This window comes from Arvicola amphibius, chromosome 4 (genome assembly GCF_903992535.2).
Source record: "Arvicola amphibius chromosome 4, mArvAmp1.2, whole genome shotgun sequence".
NCBI classification, from domain to species: Eukaryota; Metazoa; Chordata; class Mammalia; order Rodentia; family Cricetidae; genus Arvicola; species Arvicola amphibius.
The window spans coordinates 133853612-133874927 of record NC_052050.1 but is presented as its reverse complement, the minus strand read 5'-3'; the positions used below and the strand labels follow the sequence as shown (position 1 = coordinate 133874927).

The 21316-nt window shown below is 36.0% G+C and overlaps 1 protein-coding gene across 2 annotated transcripts in view; it reads right to left on the bottom strand.

The window, feature by feature from the left end:
- Nucleotides 1-3221: 3221 nt before the first annotated feature.
- Msr1 (macrophage scavenger receptor 1) overlaps nucleotides 3222-21316 on the bottom strand; it is a 56815-nt gene continuing 38720 nt past the window's right edge. For both annotated transcript variants that reach the window (XM_038327479.2, XM_038327480.2), the window contains exons 9-10: nucleotides 11515-11703; nucleotides 3222-4228 (exon numbers count right to left, since the gene is read on the bottom strand). In XM_038327479.2, the coding sequence (XP_038183407.1) occupies nucleotides 4095-4228; nucleotides 11515-11703 (323 nt within the window). In that variant the 3' untranslated portion in view covers nucleotides 3222-4094. The remainder of the gene's footprint in view (nucleotides 4229-11514; nucleotides 11704-21316) is intronic.

Genomic DNA, 21316 nt, shown 5'->3' with positions numbered 1-21316 from the left:
GAGACTGCAGAGAATCCTTCAGCTGAAACAAGCCCTGTTTAGACAGCGGTATGCCCACCTGCTCCCCGAAGCCTTCAGAGGCACCATCACGTGGCAGGCACCATCAGGTACTCCTTCCGTTCCAACACAGTTGCTCTCATTTCCAGCTGTCGTTGGGATCCAATTAAAAACTTCTGGTCTGCAGTTTCCACCCTTGTGCCATTGGCTTTGCTTGTCACCCTGAATGTTTAATTATGCTTATGAAAATCATGGTGTCAACCATATTCTTCTTTAGATTCTAAGAACTTCAAAGACAGGTCCAACTTGCTTCCTTTTTTTTTCTTTCTGTTGCTTACTTCTCTGCAGCTTTCCACAATCTGTCTGGAATCTGACCATGGCTTCTGAGGACTTGCTTTGAGAAAAGCTCCCAGCAAGCATTTTGTAGGTCCAGCCAACTTCTCTGTGATAGCGTTTAAATGAAAAACTACATTTTCTTTCCTGGAGAGAAGGGTAGGTAAGGTAATAGTAAAGACAGAAAAGAATTCAAGCCAAGAGAAAGAACGGGGTGCTTTGGAGAGTCCAAGGAAAACCGTTTCTGCCACCCTCAGCCTGCCTCACTTACTCCACTCGGGCTTTTTACGGTGTGAGTGCTCACAAGAGTTTCACTTAGTAGCACTCATTGGGAAAATTACCCTTTCCCTGTGTGCTTTTTCTTTTTGGTGTTTGGACCCCTATAAAGGCCTCAGGTAGGCGTTTTCCACTATCCTTGCCACAGATCCCCAGGAAGGATTGGAAATTCTCTCCTTATAGATTTTTGTCTTCGTCAGATTGAAAACTATGTCCTTCACTGTGTTATATTAATCTGATTTCCACATTATTCTCTCTCCCTCAAAATCCTGGGTAACTTAAAAGTTCCATCCACGCAATCATTTTCCTATTTTAATTTATAGAGCAGTATCATATTTTTAATCTTAATAAAGAAATGACACATGGCAGTCTAATATTAAGTTAAAATAAATGAGGGTTGGGATTCAGATGGGAAGGGAGATAGAGAGGACCTGAGGGGAGTTGGGGGAGGAAAGACTATCAGAATATATTGTATGAAAATAATCTTTCTGATGTGGGATTTCCTTTTGTATGCTGTGAATATGTTTTATTACTGTTGGTTAATTAAAAAAAAGAACTGCTTTAGTCTGTGGCAGGATAGAATAAAGCCAGGCAGGAAATCTGAACAGAGATATATAGAGAGCGTAAGGAGAGTAAAAGAGTTGCCGTGTAGCTGCTGAAGGAGGTAGATGCCATGTAGCTGCCAAGGAAGCAAGAGAAAAAACAAAACAAAAAACACTACTCCCATGGTAAAATATAAAATAAAGAAATGGATTAATTTAAGATAAGCGCTAGCTAGAAAAACATCTGAGACACTGGCCACACAGTGTTGTAATTAATATAGTTTGTGTGTGATTATTTCAGAATGGGCAGCTGGGAAACAAGCAAGCAGTCTCCACTTAAAAATGGTGCCAACATAGGGCACCTACATTCACATAAAACCTGAGAGAGATTGGGAAGCAATTATAGACACAAAAGAAGAGAGTTAATCACAGCTTCTTGGTAGAGGCACTTTCTCCAGGGGGTTCTGTTTGCTAGAAACAAACAGAGGTGTTATTCTTTTAAGAGAAGACTTCCTGACTCAGCATTAGCAGCCAAAACTTCATGGCTCCTTTAAGAACCAACTCCCTCATGGTCCCCATGCTCCCAATTTATTCAGGAGATCTTGTCTTTTGTTACTTCCCATGTAGATTAGATCCATGTATGTCTCTCTTAGTGTCCTCATTGTTATCTAGGTTCTCTGGGATTGTGAATTGTAGGCTGTTTTTCTTTGCGTTATGTCTAAAAGCCACTTCTGAGTGAGTACATATGATGTTTGTTTTTCTGGGTCTGAGTTAACTCACTCAGTATGATGTTTTCTTGATCTATCCATATGCCTGCAAACCTCAAATGTCATTTTTTTCTGCTGTGTAGTACTCCATTATGTAAATGTACAACATTTTTCTTATCCATTCTTTGATAGAGGGGTATTTAGGTTGTTTCCATGTTCCAGCTATGACAAACAATGCTTCTATGAACATAGTTGAGCACATGTCATCTTATAATGCAAAATACATTTAGTTTATTTTTAGAGACCCCAAAGATGTAAGAGTTTTAAAATTGTTATAATAGAAGTTCAGTATCCCTTCTGAGAATCAAGTAATTTCTTACCTGTAAAATCCTAATTTTTAAAAAGTTCAAATTACAACTTCCATTATATAATCTCACAGAATAAATATTCCAAACCAAAGGAGATTAATTGGAACATAGTAAAGAAGGAATAGTTAAAGAAATACTGAAATCTATTATGGTGAATGTCAATTCATGTAATTCCATGTTAGGCATATTGGCTCCTGAAGGAATCATCTGGGTTCCTACAGTACTGGGTAACCTATATAAACTCTATGTCTGCTTTCTCGGGAAACTTAGAGTTACTCTTGGAAAAGTTCCACTCTGTACCATAATCTTTTCTCAGTCGATATCTCTCAGTACTGGCAGCCCCACGCCAACTTAGGCTTTACCTTCACAGCTTCAAACAATGTCCACTAGGGGATTTTTTTTTTTTTTTTTTTTTTACAGGAAATCTAACTCTAACATGTATTTCCTGTCCTCACTGTCTTCTGGCATCTTGGTGCAAATCTACATGAATCTCTTGCTCTTTTATTTTCTATCATATGGATGAGGCTTCTAAGTTCTGCTACTATCTTGAGATACAGGCTGGCCCTTTTCTAGTACACCTATAAAGATCTCCGTGTACATTGCTGGCAAACTGTTCTACGTGATTGTTTTCTAGCACAGAATACCTCGAGCAGAATTTTGAGTTCAGTTTCTGTCCTTTCAAATAAATTTGCTCTTTGGTAAGTTGGAGGCTTTCAATGATTTTGCCCTCAAGTCACCTTTATCTTTTTCTACTGAAAAATGTGAAGTTTCTTGTTAATTTTTCTAATCGTTTTAACAACCACAGTTCCTTTCTCTTTTACTTCTTTGTCAGCAACTTTAGACCAGTGCCTGCTGATGTTTTGCTAAAACTGCATAGTTTACATATTTCCCTACTCCGTGTGTTGCTCTTTTTTTAATGCAGATTTGGATAAAAACAGCAATTTGCAATAATCTCATAGCCCAGACCTATTATATCATAGAGTTTTATCCACTAAAGATATTAGTCCATTGGTTTTTATTTAGTCTTATTCCAAGTCTCAGAATACAAATAGAATGAAGTCATAGTAGTTGCCAGAATTTACCACAAATGGACCTTTCCAGTTCTTTCTAGAATCCTTATTTCCTTGTGAGACCTCTGGAAACTTTCAGCAGTTACAGTTTCCTATCCTTTATGAATTTCCAATTTCCTTCCAGAATAGTCCATTAGGCTCCGTTAATAGCATTCTAAAACATCTATTGCTTATGGCTCCAAACTTTCCTCCACTCCCCCAGTAAATTAATTTAACAATTTTACAAGCTACAGTCGGGTTTATGACAGCTACAACCCCACTTCTAGTACATATTTTTTCTATCCAATGTTTTTCTTATTGTAATAAATGAAACTTGAGGAAGATGGACCTATTTTGAGTCATGGTTTCAGACAATCCATCTCAGTGAAAGAAGTATGATGCAGTCAGTGAATGACATTGTCTTCATAGTTAGGAAGCAGAGAGAGATGAAGAATGATACTCTGTCGCTTTCTTTTTTCTCCATCAGTCTACATCTCACGCACATGGAAAATTCCTACCAACATTTCTACCTCTGTTAAGTATCCTCTTAGAAAAAAAATCATATTTTTGTCACCATAGGCATGTGTAAATTCTGTCAAGATGACAATCAAAATTAACTGTTACAGGAAGTTAGAATAATACGTGTATAGACATAGGTTAAGTTTGATGTGTTTAAATACCTTTTTCCAGTCACTTAAAATAATTCTTTCTTACCTATATTGTGAATCCATTGACTATTCATTGAAATGACTTTAGTGGAGCAGGGTGACTAAAATAATTTTACAACAGCAATTTCATAAAAGTTAGTGAAAATATGATGTATTATGAAGTACACGTAACTCCAGCATCTTCTGCATGTGAACAGACTAACACTCCCCACTGCCTAATTTTACAGTCTTCAATAGATGATTCTCTCCCAAAACACATCACTTCATTCAGCCATATTGGACCAGTACCTGCAAGAATGAAATATATCTGCATTAGTAAGTGTGGCTAAGTGTTCATGACTGATTAGGGTAACATACTGCTTACTCTTTACATGCAAGTATTAGGAATATAAAATTGGCTTTCCTGCCTCAGAAAAACTTCATACTTTGCAAGCTTGGTAACTACTGGACTACAAAATAATAATAGTTATAAAAGTCCCTGCAAATCCTGGGAAAGCCCAGACGATAGGGAAATTGATTGTTTTCCTAAGGATGAATTTGGGTTTTTGTTGTTATTGTTGTTGTTAATCTAAAAATAAGGAAGCAGTGAGAACACTAGATCTATGTAACGGCATGATGATCGAAAGGTTTTCGATGCTGGAACTTTGGTACATACCTGGAGATGAAAATACTGCCAGCAACAGGACTACATGGCAGCAATTTCATTTCTTGCTCAGCTTTTAGCCATTAGTATATTTCACTGAGCAGTGTCCACCTTACCAAATAGTCTAATTAAACTACCATTATTGATTTAGTAAAGCGTTTGGAAAACCATCCTATAAGGAAACCCTAGACTGAATATAATGCTCATTTTAAACACAAGCAAATAAGAAAATGGTGAGGTTAAAACACATTTACTTGCTCTGGGGTCATTCACAGATTTGTTATAGTGGAGAAGAATTGCTAACCAGTAGACTGCCTAGCAAATATTTAACTTAATAAATAAACAGGCTAAAGTTTCACAAAAAAATAAACAATCATTTTTGGAAAGGAAGTTGGGTTATGAAAAGATAAATTTAAAAATAAATGCTAGGACATTTTTTCTGATATTCTCTGAAGATTCTCTCTTCAGTTTCTCACTGTAAATATTCTTCTTGTTTTTGACCCTTAAGATAATAGAAAACAGAACCTTTAGAAAACTTATAAACATGCTTACATCAGGTTTTGTTGGGTGTATTAATTTCAAACCTCCAGAAGAGTTTTCCAGAACAACAAGTAGATAGTGAGTTTTAAACATAATTGCACTGCAATATGTGCATACGGAAACAAGTAGCTACTGGTGATGTTATAATTCATAGTGTGGCTAGCACATGTTCTAAAACACAGACAAAATTTTCCCATTATAAACAAAGATACTTATTTCAAAGGAAGCATGGAAATTCTTCATATTTTAGAATCATCTTTGGCCATCTAAAACATAATCAGTGTTAGTGACTGTAGCAAGACATATTTGGCAGGTTAAATTGAAAGTCTGACTGAATTATAAAAACTCTTGAATTATACATGGTGAGCCACCAAAATGCATACAACATTAGATTTATATTTTAGGGTTGTTCATCAGAGTGGAAGTTTAATGGAAAAGTTTTCAAGGGAGAAAGAAACTTCATAAGATTTATATATGGAACTTTCCTTTGAGGATTCAATTTTTACTTGTTCCTAGAAGAGAACAGGCAAAATATTTTTCCATATATATCATAGATTATTGCATTCTTTTAAGATTTAAGTAACGTGTGTTTCTATTATGAAGATCTAAACAGAAGACAATTTTGGTTTGCATTATCAAGCTAATAATAAATATTGTGTTTTTCATGTAATAATTATTAAATTATCAGAATCCAAATATTTCCTTTATGTTTTGATTTATTTGTTTTTTTTTAATTTGGTAATTGGGGAATTGAATCCAGGATCTTGGGCATGCTAAGTAAGCCCAAGTGATCTGCACTGAATGTACACCTCCGGACCACAATGTTCCTACTAAAATAAAGCAAAGAATTTTTGAAATGCTGAAATATAAAAGTAGTACTAATAAGCCGGAGAATTCAAGCATTTGGAGAATGTCTACAATGTCACTGTTCTTTTGTGATTGGAATATGAAGAAATAAAAAAGTAATATAAAAAGATAATCTCCAAGGTAGGAACCTTGCCAGGAATGCTTTTTAGTTCTCTGATTGTTTATTGGGTATGGCACATGGCCTTTTCTGTATTTGTGAGTATTTGTGTGTGCATTTTTTCAGTTCATAAAATCTCACAGAAAGTTCTGAAAAGCCCCAAAGCGATATTCAAAAACTGCATGCAAATAACAGCAATGTATGTTCACTCTCATGCTAGCATGCAATGAAGACAAAACAGAGGAATTTACCAATGTACTCATTACATGTAAATGTAAATAAGCAGAAGTGGAGAAGCCATGGTTTGCTATCCCTCTGCCAACAGAAGAAAGGAAAGGCTCGTGGCCTTGGTACCCAGGCTACTGGGATAGGTTAACTATGATATATTTTGTATTTCTATTCATTTGGTCCAGATCTTGGCAGTGCAACTTTTGTCATACACGGAAAGGGAAAGTGAGTAGAATACCATTGGTTGTAGCAATTTCAGGGTTTTTTAAAAAAAGAAATGACAAAGCTAATGTGCTGATTTGTGGGCACACATGGTTTTAGAAACTATAACCAAGCAGTTCCTGAGTGCTAGAATCCTGAGGCTGTGGTGCTGATAACAGAAATGCAGGATTATTCTTCCAGGATTTCCTATGTGACAGGACTCACTCATGGTTTATTTCATCATCCACTAATATTAAAAAATTAAATTTTATTTTTGTTCTAATTTTCCACTGACAAAACAGAAAATCGTGCAGAAGTAGAGATTTTGCCCAAAGTCACACCGAATCTCTGTGTTTTGGCTGCCTAGAGCTAATCATTATTATTAGAATTCCTATGTATTTCTTAGATTTAGCCCTACCAGGAATCCGTTCTGAGTACAAAGAATCCAAATCCATCTTCACTTGGAATTACTACTACCTGGGGCTTATACTCTGGGTAGATAAAAACAGTTGATGTCACCAATGTGGTAGCAGAATTTATATTCGCATCCATAACTTCTGTTTATTGTTATAGACCTCATAGTAAGGACAGTCCTCATGATAAAATATAAGGTCCCTTCAGTGACTGTCTCTTTTGCTGTGCAGAAAGGACTCAGAAACCATGGGAACATTTGGAGTCTTGAAGATGATAACCTAGGTATTTCTCCATCTAATTCTGTTTACTCCTAACCTTTAAAATAAAGGCAATACTTTCATTTCATAGATAAATAAATAGATGCAGACGTTACAAAGCTATCTCAAAATAGCAGAGAGCAAAGCCAAGCAAAACCATGCAGACACTGAACCCAGTAATATTTACTTGTCAAACAGAAGCTAAATATAGGTAAAGAAATAATTGATAAATATTTGCTTTATTTGTGTGTTAATATATTCAGAGCTATTGAGCCTAAGGGAAAATTTTATTTAATACATATTTTCTAGCTTATTCCAAATTCTTTTATGCCTTTAAAATTAATGCGAACGTAGCATGAAATTCATAAAATTTTATCTTTATACAAACCTAAAAGATTAAAAAGTAGATTTGTTTTTGTTTCTTGAGATATCAACAATTATTCAAGGAATTCTGCTGTTGCAGTCACAGCTGGGTGTTCGTCTGTAATATATTCTTTGTACTCATTGGGAACATATGTGAACTGTGTAGAATGTAGCTGCTATGCCTTCCAACCAAACTGTTACTTCGTTGACCTAGCTACAGTTATCCATTATTTATCTATTTATACATCTGTCTCCTATCTACTTACCTATATACCATCTCTCTACCACACCTATGTATGCATCTATATATTTATGATTTATTTCCCTTGGAATTTGATAGCTGTTAGAGAAAACAAAGAGCATGCTTTTGTGTTTCTAAAAACAAGCAAGGATGAAAGTGTTATCAATGGTTTCTGGAGTTTTATGATCCTAGTTTATATTGCTGGGTGGTTCTATTTCCTTTTAACCTTGAAAAGGGAACAATATTAGCACTTTTTGAGTGACAAGTATATTTAATCTTCAGATTAATCCCATTTTTAGAGGGAGAATGATCATCATATTTCACATATTAACTGTTACTTGGTGAGGTGGTGAGATTTTCAGTCAGTTGTTGGGCAGATGGACTTATTAGCCAAAAGATCCCTGTTTACTCAAAGTATCTGAATATATTTTAATTTTATCTAGTTGTAGATGGATGATATCAATTCATATCACTTTTATACTTGTAGCTTTGAAGTGTGTTGTACAAACAGTTTGCTTTGGGAAAAAAATAATGTTTTGTATTGAAACTGTAACAACTTCGATAACAAAATAGAATGGAAGATGTTGGCCCTGTGGTTCAGAGTCTTGTTTTGTGGTTCTGAAAGACTATATATTTCTCATAACTTTGTCTTATATTGAATCTAAGAGCAGGGCTAGCATGATTCTGAGATTCCATTTGATGTTGGTATTCTATGATATTAAGCTTCTAAATGAGCAAGTTATTTAGGGAAAAAATTATCATTGACAAAAAATTTAGAAGGATTCTGTCTAGTAGAAAAAGTAAACTATGGGTGCTGGATTATGATGTTAAGTTGCCAAGAAATCCTTTGTTGCCTGGTGACTGAAAGTTTGGGCAAGCTTTGTCATCTATACTAGCCATACTTGCATTATGGAAAAGAGTTTGGGCTATTGTATATGTTTCTCAAAGGCGCCTACCTGTGATCCTCAAATGAGATCATACAGTAAGGCAATGCACACTTGGTCCTGCCTTTGCTCCTATAACTAGTAAAACAAACTCTATGATCTCTTCCATATCACCCAACATTCAAATGTTTGCATTTTAAAATATTTACAAAGTACTTATGCGAATAGGTGGATAAGAAGCTGGTATGTTCATATTTGAGTGCAGGTGTGTGTATATGTGAGCGTATGTATGCATGTGTGTGGAGGTAAGAGGTCAACTCAAGTATCATCCTTGATTACTCTTCATCTTACGTTTTGAGACAGAGTCTCTCACCAAACCTGAAGCTTATTGGTTCAGCAAAAATGGATGGTCAATGGGATCTGGAGATCTGGTCATCTCTATTAGTCCCAGGACCAGCCTGACATAAGCCTGCTGTTGCCACTACATGGACTTTTATTTAGGTGCTGGACTATGGACTCAGGTTCTTATGGTTACTGGGCAAATACTTTATCAAAGTGCCATATTGCCAGCCAGCACATTTCCAAATCTTTAACAAAGATGGTATGATTTTAACAACTGAATTACATCACCTTAATCTTTGGGATTATTTTTGTAACCATTCACTGCAATATAGGTCAAAGATGTAGAGTTAAGAGTTAAATTTGGGTTGCTACCTCTCTCCTTTTGCCTTTTTTTTTTAAAAAATATTTCACTGGGAAACTAAGTATTAAAAGTGGTAGCAGTTAATATAAAACACAGATTGGTCAGCTAAGAATGAGCAAGAGACAGTAATATGGCGAAAATTTTCATTTGTTTCTGTTCTAAAGTTTAGAGCTTAGCATGCTTAATTTAGAAGAAAGTAAACATATACTTTTGTTTCAGTTCTCACGTTCATGAGTGGAATCCTGGAAAATCACCATCGTCTGATAAAGTTCATCTTTGTTTGCTACAGACTGAATACAGGAAAAAAGGTGAGAGAGCCTGGACAGAGAACAGGGTTCTTCTCCCTCCTACAACAACAAAGGCCAGATGACTCTCTTCACTGCCAGAAACTTACCAGTTTCTACTACTCAGGAAAAAAAAAAATTCTACTTTATGCAAACAACATATGCAAATGAAAAAGCCTATTTAAAGGAGCATGTTTTAAGCTTTATTCCAATAAATCATTTTGCTTGCAGCTCTAAAACTAATTGTTCTTAAAGCTAACGAGGATTATCTCTGGTAAGTCAGGTTTGCTATTTTGAAACTTGAAAGAAAAGGAAAAAAAAAGAAAATATGTGTTGGAAGAAACTGTGTCCAGAAAACTACATTCTTTCTGAAATGGGGGAACTGTACAAAGTAGATGAATTAAAATTTTTCTTCTTTTATTTAAATTTTGGTGATTGTAGATGATATAAAATTAACTGGATTCTTATTTTCTCAAGCAATTAGTAAATAGTTATAGTTAAAACTCACAAGCATGAAAACATGGAATCTGGAGTCTCTGCTCAAATCCATCTCTTATTACCTATTGTGGGAATTAATTTAAGAAAAGGATGTAATCATGATCCATTGTTAATACTACTAATGTGCTCAGCATAATATCAGGATCATAGTTATCACTAAATTGTAGTATCATATCATAAGTCATATCTCTCATGGGAATATTAAGCATCTAATTTTATTCTCGTATTGAGTTATGATAATTTGGTGTCTTTCCAATATTGAAATGTATATGAGATGACATATTACTTTATCTTTATAATTTTACATAAATTCCTTCTCTATTTTTTTCTGATTGACCACATGCATCAGGAATAATAAAGCTATAAATTTACAAAAGCTAGAACTTCAATACAGAGAAACTGACTTGAAGACTGGCATATCTAGAAAACATAGATGAAAATGCAAATGTATACATGTTTCCCTAATCTCTTTGTTATCCAGAACCAAAACATTTGTAGATGTTTAATTATACATTAGGCTTACTATAAGATGCAAATTTAGAAAAAACAATTTACAGAGAAATTTTTATGGGTGTACATTTAAGGATATTTTCCAGTGTAAATTCTGGAATTTGGTTGCTGCCATCTAGGTGAGATATATTAGCATATATGTAGCCAAAGAAGTATTCCATGTTTTCCAAGTCAAAATGAGGGGAATGACAAACTTTACTTCTGTGGAACTCAAACAGAGGTTGGGACCCTCCTCTAAGTCCACCATGGACAGATTGTAAGTCAACACAAACGTTTAACAAATGTCTCCAGAATCAGTTGTACAAACTCAGGCACCAATGATGTACTACATTCTGTCAGTAACTCACACATCCTTATCCCTGTCGATCTTCCTGATCAATGATATTACTTGCTTTGCCAACTAACCAAGCAAGCTTAAAATAATCTAGATGTTAGGTTATCAGGAAGCATGTGTGTGTGTGTGTGTGTGTGTGTGTGTGTGCATGTGTGTGTTTGTGTGTGTGCATATTCAACACATATATACATGTATATGCATACATATATATACATATATTATATATATATATATGCATATTTTCTAAAGGCATCTACTTTCCCTCAAAACTTTTGTGCAGAATTCTTTTCTTTTGACTTACATGTTTCGGTACCCACTTGGTTTCTAAATGGTATACAAACAAACAAACAAAAACCCTGCCTACTATCAAGAATTTGGGTACAGGATGGAGGGAGTTGGAGGAGAGAGGGAGATGGTGATGCACATTCAGTCCTTGTGTTTGAAATTCTCCAAGGAATGTTTTAAAAAGCCTACTTCAAGTTTTAAAGAAATAACCAGATTTTTGGTTACCTTGTCCAAAGTGAGCTCTTTTGTGCACGGCTTGGACACCTTGGTATCCTAGACTCCTGCAGACGACTTGTCCGGCACGTATATCCCAGCGGTCATCACAGATTGTGCCCCAGCGACCTTGGTGGAAGACTTCCACTCTGCCCTCGTGAGGGCCAGTGCCATCAACCAGTCGAACATTCTTAAGAGTAGCTGTAACATAGGCACCAAACACTGATTATATTGCTGCACTAATTTTTTTTGAGGTGATTGGAGATGAATCCTGGTACATTTATTTCTTTTAAAGAAAGAGTTTTGATACATTTCTTCAGTAAACTACACTACTGAAATCATGATTAAACTTTTTCGCCACCTATTGGCAAAAGAGTTTAACTGCAGGCGTTGCTTCCCTGTAAAGCTGAATTGAAGGAACATTTAAACATATTAGAAGACTTCAAAATTTCTCCAATGACCTTGATGCCTGGACGTACCAGTTTATTTCAGATTCATAGATTTCTCATGTTATTTGTAAAATGTGCCACAGAGTGTGCCATTATTTTTGTAATTCGCTAATGTTTAATCCATAACTCTCAACAGTTAAGAGGATCAAAAAAGTAGATTGTCAAACCGTTTATCTTATTCAGAGAAAAGCAAGTAGTTATACTTAGAAATATCAAGAGCATCCCTTGTTTTATGACTTCATAGATTTTTACCCCTGTTTAAAATTTCTCATCTCCTAGGGAGCAGGTGCCAATTTCTTCAGTGGTGTAGCCTCTCGTAAGCTGGCCATGTACCAGTAAATAATCTCCCACATATGCCCAGACAAGGAATCCTAAATAAACCCAGTGAGTTTCACACAGACACACAAACAGACAGGAGAGTAGGAGAGGGTTTGGCTGGGAAAGTAGGTGGTGAATGGAGGGAACTGGGGTGTAAAGCATGACCACATTCATTATATGCATAAACCATCAAAAATAAAATAATTTTAAAAATACTTATGCTAACAATATCATCATCTCTATAATCACAATATCCAATGAGTAAGTCTATTTAAATCCAACTTAATATTTCACGTATACGTTATATTTGATTTAGATACACTGTATATATATATATATATATATATAAATGTAAAGTAATATTTAAATGTATCCTTTCAAATAAAGGCCTGAGTCATACTAAATTATAAAACAAACCGAGGAGTGCTGATAGACAACTCAGTGATTAGAGCACTTGCTTTTCTTCCAGAGTACCAGTGAGCAATCCACACCATCCACACAGTGACTCACACCCTTTATCACTGCAGTTGCAGGCGATTTCTTTCTAGCATCAATGGGAACAAAGCAGCCGCATGTTGCATAGACAAACATGCCTGCAAGACTCATAAAATACAAATAGCAAATAGTTCTCAACTGTCCATGTATAATATTGGTGGTTTTGGTTTTTAGAGTTTAGTATAGTTAAGAAATATTCAGGAGCATTTTCTCCTGATTCAAGTAAATTTTGTTGATATAGTAATAGAACAATATTTAAAGGAAGTTGAAGCTCTCATATAATGACTAACTCATTGAGCCACACAGGAGCATGACAGGTGGTGTGGCACGTAGAAAGACATTATTATGACTATGGTTTTTATTCTACAGAATGAATGGAACCATTTCAAAACACCAATCTATTTTTTTGGTTTTTTTTTTTTTTTCGAGACAGGGTTTCTCTGCAGCTTTAGAGCCTGTCCTGGAACTAGCTCTTTTAGACCAGGCTGGTCTCGAACTCACAGAGATCCGCCTGCCTCTGCCTCCCGAGTGCTGGGATTAAAGGCGTGCGCCACCACCGCCCGGCACACCAATCTATTTTTGACTCAAGCAAAAACTAAATTTTTTTTTAAAATATGAGTAGCCTGCTATGACAGGATCCAAACTCTCAACTACTGAGAAAAATCCATGAGTGACCTAATTATTTGTTAATCATTTAAATCAAGTGACTAAGAAAATAAGAGAAATTTCTAAGAAAGATTTCATTAAGATTTCTATATTAATAGTGTCATATTTTGCTCAGAAGTGTTATGCCTGAATGTTCACACACACACACACACACACACACACACACACACACACACATATCATTCAGGGATAAACTGACATATTCCAACATTTAATTATGTATGCTTTGCTGTCTCCAAACTTGTGTATAGAAGCAGTGTCAATATCTTCTTCCTCTACAGGGACCATTGATGAGCCTTGCTTGTCCTGGGGGCAGTGGTTCTTAGTTCTTGGTATGCAGCAAAATCCTAAACTTCTGACTCGAATTTAGTAGGACCTGAGTGGAACCTTATATTTTCCATGTGCAACAAGTTCCCAGGTGGTGTTGATGTTGCTGGCCCAGCACCCACTTTTTGAGATGCATGAACCAGAGGATGATATTGTACACTTAAGAAGGGAGGGGCATGTTATATCAGAAAGAGCCCTTAGTGAGACATCTATTTCACCCGCGCCAAGACTCAGGGTACATCACAGAAAATCAGATGACAGGGATGTAAGAGGAGGAGAACGGGAATGAGTTTTATAAAATGCTGTCTTCTAAATATGGTATGGCCAAAGCAATTATGAGCACACACCAGAGACTGGTGCAGATGCACCCCCTTACACAGACAGACACACGTACACACACACACACACACACACACACACACAGGAATGGAAAGGGTCTTCTTGGGTAGCATAAAAAAGTGACAAGAAATGGAAAAACAGAAGAGAGGATAATGGTGGTAGAAAGACTATGACATCAATGAATTGTATGCAAGTAAGTAGCTGTCAAAGATTTAAAAAAACTAAATTTAAAAGAAAAGATAAAGCTCTAGTAGTGAAATAATTCATTGGAGAATCACTGTAAAATGCCAATGCAAGCCTATCATCCAGATGTTTTCAATTATATACTAATTATTGACACATGCCCATCTCTGCTAACCCTTTGTCACTTCTGAGATAGGAAAGAGGCTCAGTGTAGAAATCGTATCTCACGTCCATTCAGTTTCTCTGAGTCAGCTGCTTGTTAGATGGAAGGGGGAGAATTAAAAAAATTCAAGGCTTGCCTTTGCTCTAAATGTGAGCTCAAGGCCAGGCCAGGCAACTTAATGAGATCCTGTCTTGAATTGAAAACCACAAAGCAAGGCTAAGGATGTTAATCACTGGTGCGGTGTTTCCCTCCAATAGGAATGCCTAGGGGTAGTCGCTAATACCACAAGGGGCAGTTTGCATGACAGACCAAAGCTCATAGGCTCTATCTATGGCATTTCATGCTCAAAATATTGACTGTAATATTTGTCTGGAAGGCTGAAGGTCAGAGATCCTCCTGAACTTAGCTAGCTTATAGTTACATGAATAAAACCAACACAAATATCTTTCTAACATACCAACATGTTTAGAAAGACAGATACCTTCCCCTGGGACTTTTGCCATATACATACATACATACATACACACACACACGCACGCACACACACACATATATGTGTGTGTGTGTGTGCGTGTGTGTGTGTGTGTGTGTATGTAACGGCTTTTATCTGCGGTTGTCCCAACTCCAGAAGGTGGCTTCTCTCTAGTGGCACAGTGAAGCTGTGCTAACACCCTCTTTCAGTAGTTTTCTTAATGACACTTTCAAACTATGCAGACAAAGCCTTCAAACAACATGGCGCAGGCTAGCCACTTTTCTGTGGATTAAACAGAATTGGCCAATAAGCAAGGTCATGTTATAAACATGGTATGTTTAGAGAGAGGGTGGCAAGCTATTTCCTTGTCTAAGGCAGAGTTTCAAGTTGACAAATTTCAAGGTTTTTTTTTCCATAAAAATATTTTAATAACCATGCCACATTTGCTCAATATTAGTTGTAATTAGATAATTATCCCTATATTCCTTTTCTTTCCTGTGTTTACATACTATAACCAAACTGATAAACTCAGGAGGCCCTCTGGATTTGGGATCTGCTTTAGACAATGTGAGTGGACATTGCCACATGTGCTGAACTCTGTGGGCCCTGATTTTTCAGCTGTTAGAAGAGAAAATATTATGCATAATAGCTAAATACATGTCACCAAATACAATCTACTGCATCACACATATTTCTGGATTCTGGGAAGTCTTTTACTTAAGCAACTATCCTTTCTTTAAAGTTAATAGGATTTTTAGAAGGTTTAAAATAAACAATGAATTCCTTAAGACTATGTGCAAGCACAGAGTTTTCATTTATCTAAGATTTAAAGTTTTTATTTTGTGGTTAAATCAGCAGAAATAGCACGTGATCTGTCTATACTAAAACCTTTATATTCATGTGCATGGATATTCATATTCACCCCTTTCTCGTGTAGCATTTGTTCTTGTCAAACAGGCACTAGTAGTCAATTCTGACGAGCTGCTGCAGGAATTCAAGACCTGCTGGATAGTTTTAGATAAGAGTTTAGATAGCCATTTCTATAATCTACTTAATAATTTTCTGATGGGGGAGCTAACCAATCCCTTTGTCTGAGGGGCGTGCCCCCTCCGGGGCCCCAAATACCTTTGAAAGATCCGTGTGCTTTTGTTTTCGCTCTCTTTATTTCTTGCACTTCGCTGGAACTCTGGCTCTGTAAGTTTCTCCCATTTCCTCCTTTTATCAAAGCTGAGTATTTTCTAATAAAGCTAGTCTGGTTGATCATAACTGCCGATCGACCACGCCCCTTCAATTTTCTACTACTTTCTGGATCTCTTCTAAACCATTGAGGAATATTTATGCCCTATGGGTAATTCCAACCTGCTGTTTGATCTTCAGGTAAACTTTGTTTGGATGAATGTACAACTACTTGTTTGTAGGCTATCTGTGGCTGCCTTCAGTCTCCGACAGCGTGAGTGAAGACTACAGCCATCACAGAGCATAAAATCAAAATGTTTGTTACCGGGGCACAGAGCCAGTTTGGTATCTTTAGTAGCTACAAATACAATCCTGTAGAATGATGGAAGATTCCAGTAGGGATATGTCTGCTTAATAACTAAGACTCCTAGAGTAAACTCAGGTTGTCACTTAATGTCTGATGACTACCTCCTTTGATCCATTGAAAAAAATCTTCCATTTCTTTTTCTTCTCCGCTTCCTCCTCTTCGCTCTCCTCTTCCTTTTCCTTTCTCCTCCACCTCCTTGTCCTTCTCTTCCTTCTCCTTTACCTCCTCCTTCTTCCGTCTTCATCAGTCTTGTGACTCTCCAATGTTCAAAACAAACCTCTATATTTTTGGTTTTGGGGTCCCCATCTTAAATGTTCTTTGTTTCCCTCTCAATTCTCCACCCTGTATTCCAGGTGTGCATGGGTTATCTTCCCCCCCGCCATGTGATTTATACCTTTGCTATCTTTCCAGCACACAGTAGAATGCAGGTGGTACCCTAGGGCTCATATGACAGACAGCTACCGAAAGAACATATGTAATGATAAATTATGATACCTTCCTGAATGACAGACTTTAGAAGGTGAGGTAAATTAATTAAGAATCTTAGGAAAAGAAACAATAGAAGAATGGACTGTGTTGTTTGTCAAGGTCTCTAGATTAAGCAGTTTGGTATGTATAGTAAAAGTAAGGTACCTCATGAAAAGAAGATTGATTTAATTTACATTGTTTTGAGTCCTGTTAAGGGAGTAACTGACAACGTTGCCTCCTGTGAGCTTGGCATTAGCAGGGCAGGGGGCTGGTGAGAGCCACTGATCTGTAGCTATGTACACTGCAATAGCTGATTATCTTCAGCTCCGAGTTAGGATTTGTTGCTCATCTGCTGACTTGTGATAGAAAGAAATCTTCTGACTGAATGTCCACTTAGCCACCTTAAACACAGGAAGATATGAATCTGCAAGACAAGGTCATTGCTCCCTCATGGGAAAACTGCAGACAATGACAACCAAAATCAGGAAATTATTGGTTTAATTAACTAATTAATAATGGGACACTGTTATTGCTGCCTTTGGAAACAGCCAAAATTTGCCGTTATGTATGTTAATCTAACTCTATTAGGTTGAGTAGTTAAGGGAAGACTATGGTTGTGATAATTTTTATATCTCTAAGTCTGTGTAGAAAATAAAAATCATTATTACACAAATATTCCATCTATATTTCTATAAGACACCAAAAGAAAAGTAAGTAATAAGCCAGATAATATAAAAATATTTGTTAATCTAATCAAATGAGATATCTTTATTATAATATAAGTTAACAATTTCAGTGACTTTTATTTATTAAGGGATAATTTCAAAGGTTGAGCAATAAGAAATATGTTAAAATATTCAGTATAGAAGAGTATTTATCATAATTATACTATATTAATGTCTTGGTCAATTTCTATTGCTGTGAAGAGACACCATGACCACAACAACGCTTATGAAGGAAAACGTTTGGTGGGGGCTTGCTTTCAGATTCAGAGCTTTAGTCCATTATTGTCATGGCAGGAAGCACAATGACATGCAGGCAGACATGGTGCTGCAGAGGCAGCTGATAGTTCTATATTTTGGTAGGCAGCAGGAAAAGAGAAAGACTGGTCTTGAGCATTGGAAACCCAAAGCCCACCCCCAGCGACACATTTCCTCCAAGGAGGCCACAACTAATCTCTGTCAAGTAGCACGACTGGCTAATGATCAAGCACTCAAATATGGGGGTCATTCCTATTCAAACCAAAGATAAAGACCTAGCTGAAAATGAGAGATTATAATCCGTTTATGATGCATAACAAACAAAACAATGCAATCTATTGTTTATATGTACAAGTATACAAGTAAAAACAAATTCTATGACAAAGGTTTACCCTAAGCAGCCTGGAAGGTGGTTCCAGTAAGGCCTTGGCAGCACTCAGATCAAATATGTAGTTAATATGGTAAATATTGACATCTTACAAGTCCAAATGGTGGAGCATCTGTGGCCACTTAGCAGTAATTTTCTGTAAATAGTCTTTCGTTACATTTGAAATATATTTAACTTAAAGGAGTTAACGCATTCACAGCAATGCTGACAGAGCCACAGCAGATTCTAAACATTTATTTAGGAAGAATAATGATGAATAATAATGATAAAAGTGCTTTGTGCACAGATCTTTCCTTAAAGTTACAAATGGCCGGGGAGGAACTAGTCATGACCGACAGTTCTCAACCTACAGTGGTTTGACTTAATGGTCGTTAAAAACACAATGCTACAAAAGCAACACAGGCTCAACAGGAACTGAACTTGGAGGTTTGACCTCTGAGTTGGCTTTCTCTCTCATCGCACTGACACGCAATCTTGTACCCTCTAGAAATGCAGAAGAGCAGAAGCAGAAGACAGCACTCAGCCAGCCTTGAGTTCAGAGTAAAGGACGTACTAAGACCATAGTGTGTTGTGTTGCTGAATTTAGAGGATAGGGAGCTTAGGTGTATCCTTTGTTTTATTGATTTATGACATTTTCAGTTTATGATGAGTCTACCCAGAAAAACATATGTATTGCTATAATCCTTACTCATGCTTGTAATGGTCTTCTCTCTTTTCCTCTCTCTCTTCATCCCTTCCTTTCCTTTTTTACTTTTCTCTCTCTATTCTTTGTTGGCATTAGATTTTAGGATTATACTTATTACAATGGTAGTTGTCATATTTTAATCCTGAATGTGGATACTTAAGTGTATTTTTACCTGGTTGCACTTTGACCTGAAAGACTTCACAACTTGGGAAACTTCTGCAAAGACCTGATAATTTATGGTAATCAATTGCCTTAATGAGATTTTTAATAGATGAAATCACAGATTCAACAATCATCAGACAGATTTTGGATCTTACTTCAGAAGTCAGAAGGGACAGGAATAGAGCCAGAGGATGTGTTGAAGAGCACTGTGAGTGGATTTGCTGTGAGAGTGGACGCTACTCTATAGACATGGCAAAAAACATCAGGGTCTAGTCTAGCAGAAAACTTCAAGACAATTTAGTGGGGGTTCAAATTAACATTCTATGGGATTTGACTTATATTTCTCCTTATGTAGGGGGCAATTCAGTTAGATGCCTAAGCAGAGCTGCTACATATCCTCCAATGAAGAGTGAGATGTGGACTGATTGTTGGAATGAACTGTGGAGAGAACGTGGAATGGAAAGTATTTTTCCAATGGTTGTCATAACAAATGACTGGGGCTGTGTAGCTTAAAAATAGAAAGTTACAGTTTAGGAGTTCATAAAACTAAAATAAAGGAGCTTATGGAAACACCTCTTTTTTCAAGGTTCTGTGGAATCTGTGCTTGCTTCTTCCCAGCCCCCAGTGTCTCTTCCCACATCTTGGTGGCTTTGGATGCAGTTACAGTATTTTAGATCTTCTTCTCTGGGTGTATTCCTGTCTTCATATATGTGCTCACTGAATTGAGGGTCACCTTAATCCAATGTGAACTAATTTTGCTTTAAATATATATACACACACACTTTCTAATTCAGGTCACTTTCTGAGATTTTCCGTGGATATGACTGTATTTTTGAAATTCCATGAAACACAGAGATGGCAAAAATTTGAATAAGAAAGAAAAACATTATTTTCATCAAAGTATTGTTGATTAGAGGAAGCTTTAACCTTTAAAGTGTTGTTGATGCTCAATTCTATTTCTTTTTTACTGTTTTTATTAAGCTATATATTTCTATGCTCTTCCTCTTTCTCCCCTGCTCAATTCTATTTCAATATTAAAAACCAAATTGTTGAACATTTGAAGTCTACAAAGTAAGCTGCATAGTAATAATTTCGTTTGTGCTGAAAATGAGTAAGTTCTCAAAAACAATCATGGTTTTAAACTACACACTTTAGCAAACATTATAATAAATACTGAGAAGGTATTTCTTAAAAATAAATTATAATAAACTTAGATACTATTGGAAGAACAATTTTGAGTAACTTATTTCAATATAGAAAGATTTTTAAAAGCTACTATTCCTATATTTAAGTCATGAATACTAAAAAATTGAATCATGGAAGTTTAAAGATACTTTTGCTAAGAGAGTGGTAAATACTTAAAACGAAAACAGTACTGAGATATTAAATTCCGGTGAATTATATTTCTGTAGAAGCTTGAGAGCTCATTTGTTAGGATATTTGCCATATTAGAACTATCTGATACCATTTCTCAGTGAATCTTAACTTGTAAAGGTATTTAAAACGAGGAATTCAAAAATTCTACACAGAGGAATTTACCTATTTGGGGGCTGTTTAATTTGTTTAACTATTTGCTTTTCATTTCAGACCTGAATTTGAACAAGGCTCATTTAGGATTTCAAAAGTATGATGTAGGGCACTGTATATGCTGATTTATAAATTTGTACATTTCAGACATTTTGATGAAATTCTCATGTCCTTCTTCATACAGAATAAATACTTTATCATTTGTCTCTTGGGATTGGGGTTATGAATGTTATAACATGTAAAACAAGTTATCCTAATATTTGAGCTACTATAGGAACAGCACAATAAAAGTTAACTATAATTTATTTTGAGAATTAGTCTGTAAAGTTGTAGGTTGTAAGGGGATTTAAAATGTAAGGTTTAGGGAGAAAAAAACTGTTCCCAATATGGTCCATTAAAGTTTAATCTGCTCAGTTATTGGAATTCTGGTTTATTACAGTGTTTCTCAACTTCTATGACAGAAAAGTGACTTTGCATAATTACTGAGTGTTTATAATTGAATTGGATTTGGAGGCAACTGAAAGACAGTATTCACTCATATGTCATTGTCGCTATATTTTGTTTATGTTCACAAATGTTTATATTTCTGCTAACTGTAGTCAAACTGACTTAATGGAACTGGTAGAAGTCAATTGCATGTGTGGGTATA